Source organism: Hermetia illucens, chromosome 2 (assembly GCF_905115235.1).
Source record: "Hermetia illucens chromosome 2, iHerIll2.2.curated.20191125, whole genome shotgun sequence".
NCBI lineage: Eukaryota > Metazoa > Arthropoda > Insecta > Diptera > Stratiomyidae > Hermetia > Hermetia illucens.
The window spans coordinates 164,005,371-164,027,978 of record NC_051850.1 but is presented as its reverse complement, the minus strand read 5'-3'; the positions used below and the strand labels follow the sequence as shown (position 1 = coordinate 164,027,978).

Sequence of the window (22,608 nt, the reverse complement as noted above, 5' to 3'; positions counted from 1 at the left end):
GCTACGGAGTCTCCTTTTTGCTGATATATACTGTGCCTTTATGGCGCATAGTTCCTCTTTGGCGTGTATACTTTTTGCCAATGGCGGAGCTTCTGACACTCCTTCCGCAGGTTAGCAATTTTTGCCGTTCACCAGTACATACAAGGCTTGGCGCGGCTGGGCCTCTCCAGGGTATGGAAGCTTCACACCCTGTAGTTATCAAGCTCATCGCTGAGTTCACAACAGTGCCACCACAACGCCAGACCAAGCAATACCCTCAGTCTTGGGCAAGAACACGAAGTCGAACGTAGTCCCGAACCCAGATGGCAGCGGTATCCGAAAAGTCAAGATGCCAGCATTCCCTGTTTCGGTATTACTCGCTGATTAGCACTAGATCAGCCTATACCTCCACGATCCGTACAGAGAACGCAACTTTGGCTTTCATTGTAGGTCTTTGCTTCATGACCTACCTGACCGCACCTCCGGAATGCTGTCCTGATGAGCCTTTCCTGTTCGGCTCTAGCTTGGACGGTCGACTGCACTCCTACTTGGTTTGTGTCCGCATACATTTGCTCAGGATTAGCGGTTTTGACTGGACTTTTTTTCGGAACAGTGGCACTACAGAATATTGAAGTTGCCATCCCCGCACCGTCAGTCACGATACTTGGAAAGGCCTCGTGTTTATTTGGTCGTCCCGGAGTCACATCGGGTATTTCAGCCCTCGCTGCCTCTTTCGCTGATCACTGCGGTGAACGACGGATTTTCTTTTTTGCGCCCAAACGCACTCAGCTCTTCCTCCTTCTCTGCTATTTCGACGTTTTATTTCTGTTTAGATTTATTCTTCATGGAAAATTCCCCACATTGTTGAGACATAACTCCGCTGGTTCCTCGCGTACGTTGTATTCTCTAAACGTCTGGAGTGATCTTCGCCATACCGTTGTAACCGACTCCATACGACAGAAAGTTACCTTTGCACTTTATTTTTCACCCGTGTGCTACATTGTCAGAGCTGACTTGAGTCAACCTGGCAATTTCCTGCCTTAGTGAGTCCCGCCGACATTCTAGACGAATTTTCCATGGTGGATCTCTTCAGTCACTGATCGTGCAATCTGACAGCCCTAGCTGCACCACAAGTGTTTGCAGTTGCAGCAGCGACATATCAGCACACAATCGAAATGTAATTTCATCATTGTTGTGAGATAGAATTCTCGTTCGCGAATTGCGGAAAACAATCGACGAATCTCTGGTGCAATAAGGGGCGGTAAGATGTTGCACCCGTGGTTCGGTTAATTCAATTACACTGGACGAACGCCGGGGCGCGGTTTCTTTCGTCTTTGTTGGCCAAGTGGACTTTTGTACTTTGGTCTTAAATTTTGAGAGGTGGCATTGAATGACTAATACCAGATATCCTTCATAGCACGTCAAAGACCATATTGTCTCCTTGTTTTTTCACCAGGAACGCTCTTGCGGCGTGCTGACCAGAAATAATAGGCACAAACTCTGCATTACAAATCCATTAAGGAAAAATTGATTTAATTTGGAAATGCGGAATTATGTTATGGGTAGCGTTGTCATCGTACTATTGCCAAAAGGATAAGGTTAATTGTTGAATTGCTGCTAAGATGTATTAGCCGGTGTCTGGGTCTGTAGCTTAGTTTCGGCTAGATCCTTTCATGCCAGTAGGGAATATAGGCACTCCGCCAGAAAGGTGGAGCCCTACGATATAGAAAATACAGGGTACTCTGGGCTACTCGATAGCTTTCTGGGGATAGTAGTCGGCGCCCAGGCGGGGTGTTCTGTTATGTTTATTAACGAGGTTATTATGTACTAATCACGTTACAAATTAAGGCAAGCCTCGTTTCTAGTAGAAATGTTGGGCAGCTACATTTTTCATAAACTCAGAACACATAACTGGTTCTTTCTCTTTGTGATGTGTCCCTAAAAAGTTTATTATACTCTTAAATCTTAATACCGGTTGGTAGAGGTAAGACCTGCTCCCACTACGCTTGCTATCTATATAGAGAATCTGGAAGTGTTTCTCTCTATATTTAGAGATGGCGAGAGAACACTGAAGAGATTTCATGGAAGAATCCTTTGATAGTCCGTCACAGACGAAATAGCCGAAAGAACATCTCCGCAAACGCTTTCCCACTTGGCATGCTGGTCAGGCCTAGTAGGTAGAAACTCTGATTCAAAAGCTCACCATTGAAAGATTTATTTTATTGTTTAGTTGATGCATTAATTTAAGGATAATATTCACAAAAGTACGGATTATTCCATCCATTACAGGAGCGGTAACATTCGTTGCTTAATTATCTGGATATCTTTAGAACCAAGGTTTCGGTTCAATTCCAATCATATCAATGCGGAGTGTTGGTTTCCAATTCCTTAATCAGTGAGCAACGGGGCTACACTACTCTGCGACCCTATCATGTGAACGGAAAATATAAGGTACAAGGTAATATTTCTATATTCTACAATAAGCCTGGTCAGGTTAGACTCCTGGCGAATATTGTGTGTCACTGCGCTTTCAAGAGGTGTTGGCGAATCCTCAACGTGTTAAAAGTTCCAGCTGTAATATTGAAAAACCTACATCCTTCCTTAATGGCAACCTGAATAAGTCGCTTCTCATTGGGGGCGTGCTTATCTTAGTCCCTATCTGATCATAAAATAAATAAAATAAAATAATAAAATGGAAAAGAAACCGTACCGTTTATTGCTCTGTGGAGACAAACTATTCGCTGAGGGGCCTCTACAAAACTGGTCGATCTTATGATTTTAGAAAGCCTGCAACACTACGTTACTATAAATGTATTTGATAATTGTTCGGGATATAAAACGAGGAACTTTCAAAGTGTGAATTTGTGGTTGCTGAACTTTTGGTAACCCTATATGGCTAAAAATCATCTTAGTTCGATCAATTTATGTTTAGAACTACCAAAGAAGTTCAATATAGCTCAAAGTATCACCGGAAAATTTGACAGGAATTAAGGCATACTAGAGAATTCGCGATATGCCAAAAATGCTTTCTCCATGTATCGGTGCTATTATTTAGCGACTCGCGATTTGATTTAAGGGTCCTGTAATGCGAATACTGCGCAGTATTTTACCTTATCCTCCATACCCTTTCTTTGCTTTTTATCAATGGTCCCATACCAGAAACAGGCCGATATTTTCTCGTGGTTTCCAACTGAAAGCACATGTTTTACGAAATGACATGACTGATTACTAAGTGAAAACCACTAATTAGACTTCCTATGGCAGTAAGATGGAAATTTCCGCAACGATTGCCAAAATCCCGCCCCCTACATACGCATTTCGGGAATATATTTTCAAATGTATCGACCAGGTGTGGAAGTTCTTTATCTGTAACAATTTCTGAATAAACAAACAGCACAAACCCAATATATTATTTGGAGGATTTCTCCCAACTTTCATCTCAATGCCTCCAAGATTATTCTTGAGAAAAACCCAGCAAAACCAATTTGTCACTTTCCCTGAAGTATTTCAGCCCAAGAATATTTTCAGCGCAGTCTGTCAGTTTCTGCGTGTACGAGGAATTTAGCAATTAGCTCAAGGTATATGGTGTAAACAAGCGCTATTGCAGGCCAAAGTTCCCCTTCTGTCTTGACATTTTCCGCTTTGCTGATTTTTCAGATGCGTACGCATTCTGTACTATGTATAGTATGTGTGGTATCTGCTCCTCCCCTTGAGTGATGCTTGGTTCCCAGACGTTCTCCTCACATTCCTGTTGCCATCAGCTTCCTATTTAGAGGTCAGAAGCGGTTTATTTTAAGATGAGGCACTTTAATGTCCAGGTGCGTAGGTGTCAGCGCGCGTTTTGGCAAGTGCTACTACGAGGAGAGGATCAACCAATGGTTCCACTTTTATTTGGATTAAATATTCAATAAATTTGCTTAGGCGCATAAAATGTTTTTATTATTAGTCAATTTGTGTCTGTCTTTCGCGATGACGCCAACTATAGTAGAATATTTGGCACCATTGCATGAGGAGATTGTTTGGTAAATACATCGAATTATCCGACCTAATTGTCAACGCTCTAATTAGAGCAAAAGCCAAATTAATAAATTGGGCAATAATAATTCAATTGAACAGTTGAAATGTTATTCTACAATGTAGAAATTAGTAATTAATCGAAAGTGGCTGGGGGACGACAATTCTAATAATATGGAAAATAGAAGGGTTGAGAAGAGAACTTGCTTGTTTCCTTTCTCAAAAATCTGTTTCTCTTATAAGTAAGTCCAAAGTTCCTGGAAACAACACCTTTTATTTAATTGTTAAAACTACAACGAACCTGTTTGTTGGAAATATATGCAGAAGAGATTCAAGGACTAGGAACTAGGGACGGGTAGGCTCTGTAAATTGGGATTGGGACTATTACAGGCGTCAATCTACTGATGGAAAGTACGATACCAACCATAGTGCTGGACATCAATAGCATTTGTTGCGATTTTTGGAAAATTCAAAATATCGGGATTTTGTACGTTAATACGATTTGCTCCGGGGACTAGACGAATACTGCTTCCACGAATAATATGGACAGGTTGGACGCTCATATACTTCAACTTACCTCCTTGCTTTCAGTCGCTGGCGGTTGTGTCGCTAAGGACTGCTGAGTTGTTGACATCAAACTCCGACGCTCGCAACTCGTTTCGGTACACTCGAGGTCCAAAGTTCCTCAGTAGCTTTTATCCGTCCAGATTTGCAGATTGTGCTTATTGGCATCTTTGTTGAAAAGTAATTTCTCATCAGTCCAATTGAAAAGCTGAGGCCCAACAAGAATATCCAAAATATATATGATTTACATAGTCTATTGTACAACATCTTCGTCAATTGTTCCCAGCAGCCTTCGTGCTGAGAAAGCCCTCTACGTTGTCACATCCGTCATCGATTTTTCAGCTTCTCGTTGAATGCAATGTTGTTTGTGTGTTCCCATCACACTTTTCACGGTGTGATGGTCGTAGTCCAGAACTACATTGCAGAACCCACAATCAGCAAATCGCGCCTTTCCAGGTTGTGCAGGTTAATTAGTTTACTTTAGTGGAGGGAGCCGAAGCTCCAAGCACTCAGACCTTTGGCAAGCCCACTAAACTACCCCTGAGATCGCCTATTCATCGGCCTTACCAAAGAATCTTCGTCTGAGATCAGAGGAAGCCGGGCAGCTGCATACGAAGTGCAGGGCCGTCTCTTCCTCCTCATCACATTAGCTACATATGACGAGACCACCACTCCGATTTTTTCCATGTGGTTATTTAAGGAGTGGTGTTCATTTCCTTGTCCTTCTTAAGGGACAACTAAAATGCCACTCTAGTCGCCCCAGGCGAGATCTTCGCCTACCGGCAGAAGTATAAATTTCTCCATTCAGCTGCTTGAATCCTTGCAATTTCCCCCTTCAGAATAGATTTGACAGTGGATTCCCGGATGCTAAAAGCAGGTTCTAACCCCACCATTATAAATCCCGAACCTTGGCAAGGCAGTCTGTCAGCTTTCCCATTACCAGCGATGTTTGAGCCGGAGCGTTTTGTTCAGTCGACCAGGTTCCAGCAGCACCTGATTAGAACTCGACACCAGCTGACTTGATATGTCGTTGCTGTTTAGTGCCAATAATGCTGCCCAATTTTCGGAATAGATTCGAGTGGTGCGCCCCCCCCCCCTCCCATTTTTACCACAAACATTCTTGTGCTGCCAACAAAATGCCACTTATCTCCGCCTGGAAGATGGTCGTCATTTTTCCGAGAAGTTGAGCCAGCTCCATAAACGGTTTTCCTGAGAATACCCATTCGCCCCATCCGTTTTCAATGATTGACCCGTCAATAAAGATTGTTAAGTCAGGAATCCCAAAAGGCTCATGCCCATCAATCGACTATTCTTCTTTTTTGTGATTACGACAGAGTATGTCTCTTCAAAGATAAATCTGGAAACCATATTATCGGCAGGCATCTGAGCCACCTGATGTTTGGCAAGAAATTTCCAGATGGACGCATGACCGAATGATTGGCTTTGCAGGCACCAATAGTATCAAGACTATATGCGCGATTAGATGCTTTCCGTTTCACCTACAAACGAATTTCCCCAGTAATACTTAGGCTTCCTGCTGTTAGCAAAGTTCAGTCTCGCCACCAGACGATCCATGCATACATAAAAATGGGTTTTATTATGGATGTATACATCCAATTAATGCACTTGGGTGCGTCGTCCCAGGTCTTACCTATTGCAGTCCTGCGGCACTAACGTAATTTGCAAGATTTCTGGTATTGTTCCTGGCATTTTCCGTTAACTTGGAATCCAGATGTACTCCTCACTATTTGACTATTTGTATCAATTGGATTTTCGCCCCTGTTAAGGTGAGTAGCGTGTTGCTGCCCACCTGACGATTTTAGTGAACAGTCCAGTCTTCCTAGCGTTGGCCGTACGTTTATTATAGAGTGTGAAATAAATGCTGTGATGCATTCAGGCGGTCACATACTGTGTCTGCAAAGTCGCTGATAATTATTATGGCTAGATCGTTCGCAAATGATTGTACGAATACCTTTATGTCCTCCAGGAGCCATAGCAAGGTATTCATATTGTGATTTGGTGATAAATATTAACTTCACAACACACCAGTTGGTAAGAATATCAGCATATGCTAATCAAGCGCAGTACATATTTCGAATATGTAGATCCAGGGGATCCATTCCCTCTATTACGAGAGCAGGAATAATGCCATTCGAACCCGCAGACTTATATCTTTGGGATGAGTTAAATGCCCATTTCACTCGTTCCAGAGTAAATACTTTGCATGCCATGGTTCAATCTTGCGATTGAGGGCTGTATATGCTTGTCGGCCCCGAGATGAGATTTTGGATGCTGCCTGGGAAGTGCACTTCTAACAAATGGTTTGCCGTTTCCTCATCGCTTTCTGTATACCTCCTTCTCTGTAAACGAAGATAACCCAGCTGCTGGCTACGTTTAATGACAAGGATCCGCTTGCTTTCCTTTAAAGCTTTTTGAACCTTTTTCAACCGAATTCAGCCAGCGGCTGAATCAGACTTTAGAGTTCGGTTGAGGAGCAGCCTTTTCCTTCTTCCCTGTTTCGCCAAATCCGAGTTCCTCCGTGGTGTTTCACCGTGCTTTGGCATCATGGGTAGACAACTCTTTTCGAAAGCTTCTCTCAGTTATCATCTGAATTGTTTTCTCAATTCCAGCAATAGATTTATTGCATATCCCAAGGATCGAAGTGATTTCAATGATCTAAAGGTTCCTACTGCTCATCTCACGCTAGCTTAAAAAAATTAACCTCGTTTAATACTCTTCAATTTTCCTTCTCCTTGCTGTTGTCTGTTATTGGAATGTGAGGTAGAATCGCTGTTTTGAACCTTAGGGTAGGATCCCGTTAAATGATTTTGGAAAGCAGATGCACCTTATCCTCCTCATTCTCCGTAAATATTCGCGGAATCGAATTTTTGCCACCATAGCCCAAAATCTATCAAAAGAAATTCTTTGAAATCTTTACGACTTATTCAGAACATATTTCTACGGTCCGCAAACTAGGATATTTTTTTTTATTCATTGAAGAAGCCGTAGAAAAACACCGAAATTCACAAAAAAAAAAGTTTAACACGGCACCAAAAATTTAGCTTTTCATATTTTTGAATAATCTTAGTTTGGGGACTGTAGTAAAGTCTGTTCGTTAAAATGCCGTTTACTTTTGTTCTTTAAGATGATCGTCGCGCCCTCTAGCGTGGCAGCAGAAAAACACCTTTTTTTGGAGATGGGTAACGAAATTGCTCTGCATTTCAACAACGAACTATGCGATCGGGCTAGAAAAATTACCATGCACGCTCAAAATATTAGAAAATATATGGTGAAAAATTCGTATTTGTATCTCCTTCCAGTTCTTCACAAAAAAATCTGAAGAAAGCCAAAAAACGACCTTCACACGGGATGACCCCCTTGAGGTCTTCCACCATTTTCTCTAGTTTCAGTTCGTTTCAGATATCACTAAATTCAGTTTACTGTCGGCAATACCATTAGTTGTAGAAGGTATGATCCTAGTCAATCCGTTGCGGCTTGGTACCAAAAAGTGGAGGTGGAACCGAGTTCAAAATAAAGATTTAAGCAGATGGGATAATTTCTTGAAAATTCAATGAACGTACAAAGTCGTCCCTAAAGATATCCAATTACTTTATACCCCGATATCATGAGTGTCCTGCATTTAGGTCATAGCTTTTTGAACCTTTTTCTTAGAGTTCAGTTGAGGAGCAGCCTTTGGTTTTGAAAGAATGCACCCACTTCCCACGTAGTAGAAGCCACTTTACAACCTGCTTTCTCAGAAACTTATACTCCACTTTCATGATATTGCACGACGCAAATTTCTACCCAATGGAGCCCTTCTTATAGAAATATTTCAAAACCACAATTTACACCAATATTCTAAAGAATTTTACTGGGGAAAGGAGAAAATATACGTCAGGAAATTTGCGAAATTTAATCTTCAGTGCTCCGAGGTGTTATGCAAAATGCGATCAACAGATACCATAACTAGGTGCGACAAAATGGAGAACATCTGGATAAAGCAATCTTTAAAAAATAAATTCTGCACTACGGGTGATTGATTTGCAATAAGAATATGTTTGCTTAAATGTGTGGGTTTTGTTTTAATTTAGTTTGAAATTCCAAACTATACAGTGAGGTAAACTGTCCTTACTTACACCATCCGAATCAACTTGTGCAGCCTAAGATGAAAGGGTATTTTACCAAATTAATTGTTTCTTTGACTAATAAAATTAAATTGGAGTGCCAAGACACAACTTCCCCAAAAGATTCACGCTACCCTTCTTTCTTCTCTAGCAAGTCTGTAACCAGTTTTTTCTACGCCATAACGTTTCATTGATTCCATCCTACTTTCTTCATTTTATACTTCAAGTTCTCCCCCTTTCTCAGCAAAAACGAAAAAATAATTTCACTTGCTATTATTATGCTACTGCTATAGGCAATTATATGGATATTATAGAAAACGAGTTAACAAAGTGGAGTTGAGTGCAACTAGACAATACCTATATGCGATGGGCGAAACATGACCGGATGGAATAATCAGATTTTAGCAGTTGGGAAGGTGACCGACTAACTGAGCTGAGGTTAAGCTGAATTTGACGATGGGTATGAAGTTCCAAGCCATTGCAACATGGCTAGCTTTAAAGAGTAGTGGGATGTTAAAAGTAAATTTCCCTAACGCGAACATTTCCCGAGGATGAGCAAGTTGTAAGTTTTGTTCTCCTCTTCGTGGTGATACTTTTGTTGACAAATATGATCCATCTGTTGAATGCATCCATTTCATCATTGTCCTTTGTAATTATTCCACCTAAGTTATGCTGGGAAATGGAATTGATCATTTCTTTCATGGACCCACCGTAATGACATCAATATGATTGCGATGGCCTAACACCATCCTAAGTGGCCGGAAACGACCAAAATGGGACATCCATCCTAAAAACCTAAAAAAATGGAAAATTAACCATGAAGGACCATCCGTAAATACTAAATTGCTCCGAATTGCTCCATCAACACGTGCTTGCACATCTCTGTGCTAGTCAGGCTCGGGAATATGAAAAGGTCCTTTGATTTATTCGATCCCTCTGAAAATGAAAATAATATAAAAAAAACACACGATTCGAAGGCGCCCATCGTGCTGTAAAATCCGAGTGCAGCGAAAGAAAAGAACAATCCACAACTGATCGTATCCTCCATTGATGTTTCCAATGGTTCAGATGTATGAAAGGGCGCGGTCTCCGAGGTTCCCTTCCTGCCTTGACGTCCTCAGGCCGTTATATTGGTTAATGTCCCTTGCTAAAGTTAGTTGTACGGAGTCAAAGAGGAAGAGAGAAAAAGAGAGAGAGAGAAAGCCAAAACCCCCCAAAATAGAATAATAATTCCGACACAAAAAAATACTGAAATATTAAATTATAAATAGATAAATATAAATAGAATAAAGGATGAAACTTGTAAAAATATGATAATGTTTTTAGCCAATTAAAGAAGAGAGCTCTCGAAAGGTTTGGTTTGCAAGGAAATATTAAATTCATAAAATAATCAGAATATTATAAGATAACCTTAAAAATATAGCCCCACTTTCATATCAATATATTGCTAAGAATGATTACATTTTAGTGTACATATCACTTTTTAGACGGATGCCCAACAATGTTTTCCAATTTTCCCCAAATTATTTGAAAAGGTGACAAAATTAGTTGCCCATTTTCCAAGACCCATTTTCTTACTTTCTCCGTTTTGTATTCTTAAGGTTTTTACGCGAAAAGGCTAAAATATGCCATGGTGGCAAATTGAAACCACCAATAATCCTTCGCAAATTATTGCACACTAACCAAATGATAAATCTTCTTTTCTACTCCACGCCAATAAAAAATCCTATTTATGATAATTTAGAATTGAGTTTTCCAGTTTTCGCGGCAACAGGAATTCAAGCGAAAACCAAATTGCGGGTTAAAATTTCTTAACTTCAGCCACCACAAACTCACTCTGTCTTCAATGCCTTCCTTCTTTGACTCACCTGATGGCTTTGCCTTCCTGCTCGGCATCATTTTCGCTGCTTCCTTAATCCAAGAAATTCTTCCAAACTCAAAATGACATAAAGCAACAGTTCGAATAGCCTCCTCTGTAACGGCAGTTTTCCGCGTATTTCTCTTTTGAAGAGTAAACTCGAACTCCCTGCCCAGTCCAGCTCATTCGCTGTCCATCCTATCAGCCGTTCTCAACGACTCAACGACAACTTCGTTCAGTGCCAAAAGAAGGGCTAGAGCATGCACCCAACAACATGGTCATCCCTTCGCTAATTTGGAACATTGCGTGGCAAAAACAACAATAACGTTCCAAAATGAGGTACAAATAAATGAAGTGTTCAATATTGGTTTGCAGTATTTGGAAACTAATGAATGAATGGATTACAAATAAATTCTTAGGGCTAGCGGAAAGCAACCATTTGTTAGATTTTTTGTAAAATATTAAAAGCTACTCATTTAAAAAGTTAAATTATGTTATGTTGAAATTGAAAATTAAAACTAGAATTAATAAATTGGAAAAGATACGGGTTGTTAGGACGGGAGAAAAAGAAGAGCTATTGTATATTAGTGTCCGGATAGCTGAGTGGTTAGAGCACAAGGCTGTCGTACGGAAGGTCGCGGTTCAAATCTCTCTGGTGGCAGTGGGATTTGTATCGTAATTTGACGTCGGATACCAGTCGACTCAGCTGTGAATGAGTATCTGAGTCAAATCAGGGTAATAATCTCGGGCGAGCGTAATGCTGACCACATTGCCTCCTACAGTGTTCTGTAGTGTACCGTTACGGTCTTCAATGAAGTGCTCTAACACACTTCAAGGCCCTGATCTAATATGGATTGTTGTGCCAACGATTGTTATTATTATTGTATATTATTAAATGCATTCTCTCGCCTTATTCTTCCTGGACAGAAAGGGAAATTTTGTCTATGTCTCAAAGCCGTGGACACTACACCATTCCCTGAATCTATCCAACTACAAAATCTGGAAAAACCACCAAGCTGCCACTGTACCGTGCCTAGATTTTGAAATACCCTCCATACCGACGTATCTTCAAATAAAGTAATAGTAAATCACTATAATTTTTAGTAATTGACTCTAAAACCCCCTTAAGTCTATCCTAAAATTATATGATGCAATAATATTGGTTATGACATGATGCATAATCCTGCTAAGTTTGGTCGAAATCACACCAGTACTAACAAAGTTATAATAGGTCAAATTTGTCGATTCAGGGAAAATTCCAAGACCTCCTGGGTGTGAATATGCATTACGTGCTAGGCACTAATGGGTCAAATGTCCGCTCATATGTTTTTATATGAGAAATATTCAAAATCTTTCATATTTGAAGCGTCCAGCTTCCAGTTTCCCAACTTATTCTACTTTGGGGAGCAGTATGCAATTGAAAGTCAAATGTCATACCGCCTAATAATTTTGCCTCCTAAATTAAGACTTTTTTCACTTTTCAATCGTTTCGAAGGGAGCTTCTCCTAAATATGAATCATTCTTTCCAGGATTCAAATTTGTATTCCATCTTCCAAAATCATGGTCCGCGCCGTTCCAGGACGCCAACCTGTTATACAGTTCCCAACGTAGAGGAACAGCCGCTGTAACTATTTTTTATGGGACAGAGTAGCCACCGTCCCCCCTCTCCCGTATAGTATTACCAAGGGTTACCAATGTGGAAACGGGAGCAAGATTTCTTAGTAGAGCTGCTGTTCAATCGGCGTGTACTACTTAAGATTTTACTGCGAAGTACCGCTCCGAATTCGACAAACCACACTGAAACAAATAAACGACCCCACCAATGTTAAACGTTATACTTTATATATATGTATGTAAGTATTCCATCCTTCTCGGTACATCAGCACAAACTTTTCGATTTAAAATTTCAATTATTTCAAAACAGGAAGGTGTGAAAAATTGAAAGAATTCTACCAAAGAAACTCACACCTCATCTTGAAGAAAAACCTGTAAAATGCAAATAAATTTTAAAGTAACAACAGAAATCATTAGAAGTTGAACGGAGGAGTTTGTCTTGAGGGGCTTCCCTTCCTAAAGTTCTAAGAAAAGAGAATGGGTTCCTCTCATTCACATCTTCGTTGTTAAATCATACCTTTAGACAAGTCAACAATACCTGGGGTGGTCCGGAGATGGGTAGATATCTGAAATACTCTGATTGTTGGTTTGGACGAGAGTATTTGCTTAAACTTTGTCGGCCGTGAATGCTGAATACCTTGGCAAGTTGGCATCGATTGCTCCCTTTTTCGTGCTATCTCGAGGTGAGAATATAACTTATTTTCACTCTGAATTTGACTTCATCTTCTAGATTTCAAGTAAGTTCCTTTATTTTGTTTCAGTCGCGCTTTGTTTCTAGCGTTGAATTCTTGGAATTTTAGGAGAATTAAGTTTTCCACTAATTGAAATTAAATTTTCTTTTTGATTGGTAGTCTTATGTTGATTAATCTGATATCGTCTTTGGGGTCCCTGGGGTCAACCAAGTCAACTTGTTAGTTTCAGTATTAATATTTCCTCAATTTGTTATAATAAAGATATAAAAGCTCTAAATAGTCCAAAGAATGAAAAGCTAGAAGATGTGTCAAAGAGTAAATAAACTTTAGAATCAATAGATCCTTGGGAATCTGCATTACCATCACAATCAGATATACGCCAGATGATCTAAAATCGTTAAGACTCGGAAATGGATTTTGACAAAAGTATTAAGTATTAAGGATGCACTTCTGCATTGGTCCATTAGAATACTCATCGTAATCCTGATAATCAGTATGATATCCTACAAAAAAAATAACGCTTGAGAGTAACAACAACCCTCTTTACTTCAAACACAATCCCGATTCAGTATATCAAATGTATGGGTCCGGGAGGCATCCGAAGCGCAAAGCCCCAAAAGCCTGGTTACTTCTATTAGTTGTATTTCTGTACTTTCACACAACGCAATACTCAACACACGGAATTAATATACGTCTGATATGAGCCATCTCTTGCCGCCCTCTCTCGCCAGTACCCCGCAGAAGTACAGAGTATTTCCTTATACGAAAGTGGAAAGATTGCCTCATGCAACATAATCTATGACTGAATCTTAATAAAGCAGAATTGTTGACAATCGACTCATATGAAACAGGCACTATCCCATTGAATATCTCGGATCAATGCTATCAGGCAATGGTGAACTGCCTATTAAAATTGTTTCACGCTTCAGCACAGCTCGGATGAACAACCGGGTTTTTTTGTGGTCGACGTTTCAGCGGGCGCCTTAAATCCAAAATTTACCTCAGTGTTATCCGCCCTGTCTTTCTCTAGGGTACTGGGTGTTGGCCATCTATCAAAAACAATGAACTCCACCTCGCAGTAATGGAAACAAAGATGTTTTCGTAGGACCACTACCGTAACACGCAATGATCATATGAGTGAAATGTTTGTGTCTGCGATCCACATCCGCGCGATCCGTGCACATGGAAAAATGGCCTGACAGGCACCTTCGATGTTAGGGACATATAATTCTTGCTGACGAGAACTTGCTTTCCAACATTAGTATGAAAGTATAAGTCAATGAGAAACAACCAATAGGTTGGCCGAAACAACAACGGTATGACACATTAGATGGGGACCCGAGAATCTCTGAGCACCAAGCAAAATGGCGCAATCTGAATGGGACAGGCGAAGAAAAAGAAAAGGATTCACAAGTACAAAGTACTTCCAGACAACCTAATTATCATAAATTCGGATATTCATAATATTGTCTTACAATCTTAAAACGGTGTTTCCGTCGCTATGCGTATATCAATCTTTCTGGAATAGCTTGTTCAGTACAGATGTTTTTTTCCTTCGGTTGGTGGTGGATACTAACTCGGATTTTAAGATTTTCTTTTCAAAACAAAATCTTCTTGAAATCAGTCTGAGTGTCCGTCCGTCCGCCCACCTGTTTTTGTCGTTGGAATGTGGAAAGGTTCGAAACCTACCGTTGACTAATACTATAAGGTTACGAGTGACTTTTACTCCCTGAAATCACCTTCTTCTCCCTCGCATACCCTGCAGAACTGGCATTTCGGTATTACATCGCGGAGCAGGATTAGTTACGAACTGCAGCAGGTATTAGTATTTATCTCATTCCACCGTAGCTCTTCTTTCCTTGGCATATTGTGGAACGTCTACATTAGTTTTTCTACGCCCTCCGAAATATTTCAGGAGCAAGAATGTGGTCCACGATATTGTCGGGTAACTACGGTGCCCTTGCGGCGAATCTCAAACAGTTAAAAATAGCAACATGACGATCTGCCGCACTCGGAGTGGTAAAAGAATGCGCGATTCCCTCCATGTCCACATAAGAAATTGGTTCGCCGTAGCTAACCTCTCCATGGCATCGTTTAATCCACTATGAGACATCTGAGATAATTCTGTAAGTGCATCATCCTTAAAGTGAATCATCCCTCCACTCCAGTATTTCTTCAGTTTATGCCACTTGTCATCGATAGGTATAGGATTTACCATTTACATGTGTTGGGTCATAGGGGCGTCAACCTTCATTCGTCTAGATGTCAATAGAAGCCGTTCCAGCTATCACACATGCTGCTTTGTCAGATGCTGTACTGTAAGGGCACAATGTCTGCAATGCGCACGATATGAGCATACATTTGCTTTACTTTCCAATACCGAAACCCGGATAAAAACATATAGCCGCCTATATTCAGTAACATTTTCACCAACAATGTAATAACTCCGGACGCTTGTTTGTTTAAACTCTCAAGATTTGGCTTGAAATATAATTTTCTTCAATCATTCCAGATATTTGAGCGCTGGTTGTGATTTGTGTTTGCCAATCCTAACCTTTATCGATGTTTGCTTCTTTCGTCCTTCATGTTATTCTCCGCACTGTATTCAAGACGAATCAAAGCAGTGTTTTCTAGTCAAGATCTGGTTTCCCAAATTGCGTCGATATTATCTGCGGCTACCACTTTAGGGAGCCGAAACTTCAAAATTCCGTTGTACATTATTATTCACAGAAGAAGGCCGAGCATCGATCCTTGTGAAAACTCGCAGGTTGTCCGATGTGTCTTACGTCCATCATCCGAGTTGTGACACAATAGCCTCTCTCAGGGGAACTGAGTTCTACGATGATGCGCACTTGGTATTTGCAAGTACATAATTTGGCAGAAGCTCCAATTATTTTACACCAGTTTGCAGAATTGAAGGTATTATTCATGTTGAGAGTAACTACCGCACAAGATCTATTGGCTTCCATTGCTGAATCCGGAATTCAGCGGCGGCAGATCTCGCCTTCCGGAATCCAAGCGCCATGTCCGAAATGCCGCCCTCCCCTTCTGTGGTCGATAAAAGCCTGTTATAGAGAGTTTTCAATGCTGTTTAGTAAGGATATACATAAGTCCAAACGCTTCTTTGTTTTCGGAATTAGCACTAGCTTCTGTTGCTTCAACTTTTCCTGTTGAACTGTTTTGACTATCACTAGCAGCGCTTTATGTTGTATGCAGGCTGAGAAGGAGTTGAACTTTATTTTCGACGACCTTCTTCGCTACATCAACAACCGGTATCCGGTCTAGGCCCGCCTTAATAAGGATTTCCAGACGCTCCGGTTTTGCGTCGAGGTCCACTAATTCGATATCCCTAAAAGCTGTCTGGCGTCCCGACCTACGCCATGGCTCCATCTCAGGCAGAGACTGCTTCGTCTTCTTTTTCTACCATAGATATTACCCTTATAGACTTTTCGGGCTGGATCATCCTCATCCATACGGATTAAGTGACCCGCCCACCGTAACCGGTCATGGTATCGTTTATAGATTTCCTCGTTATGTAGGTTACGGAATCGTCCATCCTTATGTAAGAGGCCAAAAATTCTTCGGAGGATTCTTCTCTCGAACGCGGCCAAAAGTTCGCAATTTTTCTTGGTAAGGACCCAAGTTTCCGAGAAATACATGAAGACTGGCAAGACCATTGTCTTGTAGAGTAAGAACTTTGACCCTATGGTGAGACGTTTCGAGCGGAAGAGTCTTTGTAAGCTGAAATAGGCATTGTTGGCTGACAACAACCGTGCGCGGATTTCATCATCGTAGCTGTTATCGGTTGTGATTTTGGACCCTAGATAGGAGAAATTGTCAACGGTCTCAAAGTTGTAGTCTCCTATCTTTATTCTTCCCATTTGACCAGTCCAGTTTGATGTTGTTGGTTGGTTGGTTTTTGGTGTTGACATTGCCACCATATACTTTGTCTTGCCTTCATTAATGTGCAGCGCAAGATCTCGCGCCAAACGCCGTCTGCTCGACCTGGATGAAGGCAATTTATACGTCTCGAGTCGTTCTTCCCATGATGTCGTCACCATAGGTCAGTAGTTGGATGGACTTGAAGAGGATCGTACCTCTTGCATTCACCTTAGCATCACGGATCACTTTCTCGACGGCGAAGTTAAAAAAGACACGTGATAGCGCATCCCCTTGTTGTTGATGTCGAATGGTCTTGAGAGTGATCCTGCTGCTTTTATCTGATCTCGCACATTGGTCAAGGCCAGCCTAGTCAATCTTATCAATTTCGCCGGGATACCGAATTCTCCCATGGCCGTGTGCAGTTTTACCTTGGCTATGCTATCATAGGCGGCTTTAAAGTCGATGAGTAGATAGTGTAACTGATGTCAATATTCCAACAGTTTTTTCATCGCTTATTGCAGAGAGGAAATCTGATCTGTTGCTGATTTGCCTGGAGTGAAGCCTCTTTGGTATGGGTCAATGATGTTCTGGGCGTATGGGGCTGTCCGACCTAGCAAGATAGTGGAGAATATCTTATAGATGTTACTCAGCAACGCGATACCTCTATAATTGCTGCACTGTGTGATATCTCCCTTTTTATGTCTGAGACAGATAATGCCTCGTTGCCAATCGTCAGGCATTGATTCGCTGTCCTACACCTTGAGCACAAGTTGATGAACCACTTGGTGTAATTGGCCCACTCCATACTTAACCAATTCGGCTGTAATTCCATCGGTTCCTGGCGACTTATGGTTCTATGGTCTTCTATGCTTGGTGGTGGCAGCATTTGTCCGTCGTCTTAAGTTGGCGAGACCTCCAACTCGCCGATGTTCTGCTTGTTGAGTAGTTCATCGAAGTACTCAACCAATCGCTCCAATGTACCCATTTTGTCGGAAATCAGATTTCCCTCTTTGTCTCGGCTGGATGAGCATCGAGGTGTATAAGGCTTCATCCTGTTGACTTGTTGGTAAAACTTCCGCGCCTGGTACGTTGCTCCTTGTACTTTTCTAGTTCACAGATTTGTCAATTCTCTCAGCCTTCCTTTTTCCGTTTGTGAAGTCGCTTCTCCGCTCGACGGAGCTCATGATAAATCTCTGCGCGTGCCCGCGTTCTTTGAGAATGCAACATTACTCAGTATGCAGCATTCTTCCATTTTGTAGCTAGCTTACATTCATGGTCAAACCAGCCGTTCCGACTTTTTTTGCTACTGGGGCCAAGTATCTTTGTGGCCGTATCAATGATAACGTTCTTCAGGTGATTGTAAAGATCATTTGTGATGATTCATCTCGAGGATCTCTGTTGACTGCCGTTATTGCGGCATCCATTTTCCTCTTATAGGTGTTGCGGAGCGCTGTGTTGTGGACGGCTTCAGTATTCACTCTCACCTGATTGTCAGAGGGGATTGTAGGTGGTGTCGTAATTCGAGCTCGGAGCACCATGCCAACGAGATAGTGGTCTAAGTCTATATTGATCCCCTTATATGTTCTGATATTCATCAAAGCTGAGGGGTGGTGGCGTTCAATCAGCACGTGATCATTTTGGTTGAAAGTGATCCCATCTGGAGAGGCCCACGTATGTTTGTGGACCGCTTTTCTGCGCAAACCAGGTACTTCCAACAACCATTTTGTGCGATACTGCTAACTGAATAATCCGCAGTCCGTTATCATTGATGTCCGTATGTAAGCTATGGGAGCCGAGGTATCGCCTGAATACGGGCTCAATCCCCACTTGACTGCTGAAATCTACAAGTACGATTTTGATATAATTCTTGGGACAGGCTTCGAGGGTCCGCTCAACTACCTAATAGAAAGTATCCTTCTCCGACTCTGCAGTCTCCTCTGTAGGGGCGTGAAGGTTTATGAGGCCTAATTTCTAAACTTGCCTCGCAAACGCGAAGTGCAAAGCCTTTTGCTTATATTTTCAAAGCCGATAACAGCAGGTTTCATTTTTTGGCTGACTAACAAACCTACTCCGAGCACATGGTTTACTGGATGACCGCTATAATATATGGTGCAGCGGTTCTTCTCCAGGAAACCGGTCCTTGTCCATCGCATCTCTTGTAACGTTGTTATATTAGCCCTATATTGGGACAGGGTATCGGCTAGCTGCTCATCAGCTTTATCTCTGTACAGAGAGCGCACGTTCCATGAGAAAATGCGCAAATCGTTAATCCGTTGTCGTTGCCGGGTTCGTCGTTGTAAAGTCCATCCTGTCCGAAGTTCCTTTCGAGGCTCCGTAACATCAGTTTTCCGTGTAGGGTTGTCAGCCCTACCCAACCCCCAACCTGAAGGACCAGTTGGTGAAATTTGTCCCGTTTTTAGGCGCTGGAGACTCACCTTCATCCTTCTCCGTCTGCAGTTTTTCATAAAGAAAGAACTCCCAGCGATCACGACTTAAATAAATATAACATTAAATTATGTTTAACGGTGAAGCACTGTACCAAAGTATTCACTTTATCTAGTCTGTTGTCTATGCCTTTCTTGATCATCTAGATTGTTCTCTCCCTTTCCCCTAGTCCAACTACTTTCAGCAAAATTATGTCGTTTGTTGAACTCCATATGCGAAGTGAAAAACTATGATGATTCGCGTATCTTTGAAATATTATTTTATTCTATTGAAGTACGACAGTTAAATAACAATCGTTAAAAACACAAATGAAAAGGAGTCAATAACAATACAATTTCAATATGTCCAATTATCCTTTATGTAAATTTATCTGTATACATCACAAATTCATTCATTAGATTTATCTACGTTAATTTTGTTTGATTATCATTTCAGCACTAATTGTTAGATTTCTGACAAAACGATATATTGGCGAATATGACCACCAAACAGGTTTGTATAAGTGCAAAGCAAACAGCCTTTGTATACCTTTCGATGATTAATTGCATGGGAAACGGTTTTCGTTCATTTGTTTGTTTGTATTGATTTCTGTTGTGAAAAATTAATGTATACACATACATAAATTACGTAGCTACTTCGCAACCATGACCCACCAATAAACAGAAAGCACTTCCAAAAACAACCCCAATTTCATCAAATAACTATTATTCATACACACACTTCCCATTGTGCTAGTAATTATCTTAATTGAAATATACACACATATGCACGTAAGTACGTACATCTCGTTCCAGAACGATGAATGGCAATATTTATCAGTTTGTAAATATCGGCTTTTGGAAATAGATCGACCATCACCGGCCATTATTTACATACTCAATTAAATGCGATTAAATAGCCTATTAATTTTAACACACCTAACATATCGCTCCAGGTTCGAAGTTAGGAAATGGTCCAATGGTATTCTCGCACGCAAAGGGCATATTTTCACTGCCATTCTTCACTACTTCAACCATTTCCAATTGTAATAAAAATTAAATTCATAAATGGTTAATGATGGGAAGTAAACACAAGGGAGGAATTCCGGAATGAGTTGATCGTAATAGCTTTTGAAATAAAATCAGATTGTCTAGCACCAAATATTAGCCTGTAGCGGTCGTTTTGACCCAGAACCCAGGATCGATTTTCAAATTTTTGGAAAGGATATCTAAGCTGCATATGCGAGACGTATAAATTATAAATACTACATTTTTGAAGTGTATAATAGGTGAAGACATTCACGCGCAGGGTGCTAGGCTCCTTCCAACAATACGCCATCGTTCTAACAACTTGACACCTCTTCCTCGTCAACGAGCTAGTCTGGGATCTTTTGACACATTACTTCCGGCTAGTCCCCGAGCTATTCCGCCTTGCAGAGCCTTCAAATCAGGTAATTTCTTTCACCAACAGGAGTGGAGAGGAAGAAAGGAAATGTTAGTTCAAGAAACCCGCTGCCATCCCACCCCTCCACCGGTCAAGCTTTATCGTTTTTGCCACGAGGAGAACCCGAACGTAATGCACAACATGAATCCATTTGTCAGCTTTCCTCAGCATCTCCCCGACAATGGTGTCTGGAAAGAAATCCGCTGTGTTTAAATAGAGCTACTGACAAATCCCATCCCATCTTCCGGAAGAAAAAACTGTGCGATGAACGTCGTCCGCAAATTCATTACAAAACACATCGGGCAATCGTGCATTTTCAATCTTGTGCAGGTCAACTTTAAAACTTCCATTCCCACTTAAGAACTGGTTTAGGAAACAGTCAGCGCCACCGGGCTTCCAATTCATTCACGCACCTAAATAGCCAATGAGTTGCGCAGTCCATCTGCCGCTAGTTTCATTTTACCAAGAGAGTTTGAACTCATCTAGTGTACATTGCTGTTGTTCATGAGCAACCACCTTCCTTGGCTTTTCGTCCCTTGCATTTGTGTATGGGTTTATGCTCCTTTTCGCTGATCGACCGTTACTATCGTTGTAACGCCTGCTGCGGTATCACGCTATCTGATGCAGTTCAGTTGCTGTATCAACACAAGCGTCAATTGATGCAGTTTCAAAATCATCATCAATTCTGCTCCTTTAAGGTGCTGCCTCATCGAGCACCAGCGTAGCCGCAGCTCCTGAGACGCCGCTGACTGTCTCTGCTTATACCCTGCCGGCGACTGCAGCTAAAAATACTGGCGCATACTTAAGCCGGTCCGGTCGACTAATTCTCCGCCTCTATCGTACCAGCCTGACGACCTCCGTTAGCCAATTTAAAATCGGCCTCCATCCTAGGAACATATTCCCTACTAAGCATCGGTTGGGCTATGCAGTTTTGGCAACTGTCCTATTGTTCCTACATTAGCGCAACCACACTTTCCCTCCTGTGCATCATCAACCACAGGCCTTTCCAATCACATGTCACCCGAGTGAGCCCCAAACTGAACAAACTGAAGGATGACTCTCCTGACCGAGTGATAATTTCCTTCAAAGTGACGTATCCGCACGACTTCGATGCTATCGTGCAATCTTCCATTTGGCTACAGAGTGTCTGCGTCAAATCTTATCAGAGGACTAAGCTTCATGAAAATTTCCGGCTCGCCCGCTTGCCTCGCCGAACTTAAATGATTCTCACAACTTTACATTGTTTTATCAAAATGTAAAGGGTCTCAGGATCAAGCTGTCGGATTTCAAACTGTCTGCCTTAATATTCCAGCATCACATCATCTGCAGCTCTGAAACCTGGTTGGGTGGCAGGATTTTAGATTTCGAGCTTCTCGGCGGAATTGCCCTAATAGTTGTTAAGTCCCCTCTCCGTACCGAAATCATCTTTTCCTCCTCCTCCTCCTCCACCTACGATTCTGTCACCGTACGAATCATTCCGCCAAACGTATGCCCTTTCATCTTATCGTGTGTATATTTTCCCTACCTTCGCCTTCCTTCTCTGTACGAGAATTTCTTCGACAAACTATCAGAAGTCCTAATAGTTTTGTTCCTCTCACTTCCTTTTATCCTCTGTAGTGGCTTTAATCTTGCTGTGGTCTCCTGGCCCATTACTCCTTCCCTTTCCTCCCTCCCTAATAACTTCACCCACTCTTCCCTACCTTTATCCACTTTCATGTACACCTGGGCCCCCCGCAAATTTAATATTTCTAGAAATCACTTAAATCACACTCTCAACCTTGCCCTCTCTAACCTTCCTGTTGCCCCTGACGCCCATCACCCTGCTCTCGAGTTCGATGCTCAGATAGTCCGACTCCACCCTCCTGTCGGGCGCAAGCCTATCAATTTGAACTTTCATAACACGAACTTGGAAGGTCTGAACTCAGCCCTGGCGGCAATCAACTGAGTTCCTCTCCTCCCTTCATTAACGTGTGGCCAAGCACTCAACACCTTCTATACCATTTTATATGATCTT

The 22,608-nt window shown here is 41.6% G+C and overlaps 1 protein-coding gene across 1 annotated transcript in view; it reads left to right on the top strand.

Annotated features, from left to right (window-relative positions):
• LOC119648160 (ras-related and estrogen-regulated growth inhibitor) overlaps positions 1-22,608 on the top strand; it is a 34,996-nt gene that overhangs the window by 7,642 nt on the left and 4,746 nt on the right. The window contains exon 2 of the mRNA XM_038049735.1: positions 19,608-19,664. Within this exon, the coding sequence (XP_037905663.1) occupies positions 19,608-19,664 (57 nt within the window). The remainder of the gene's footprint in view (positions 1-19,607; positions 19,665-22,608) is intronic.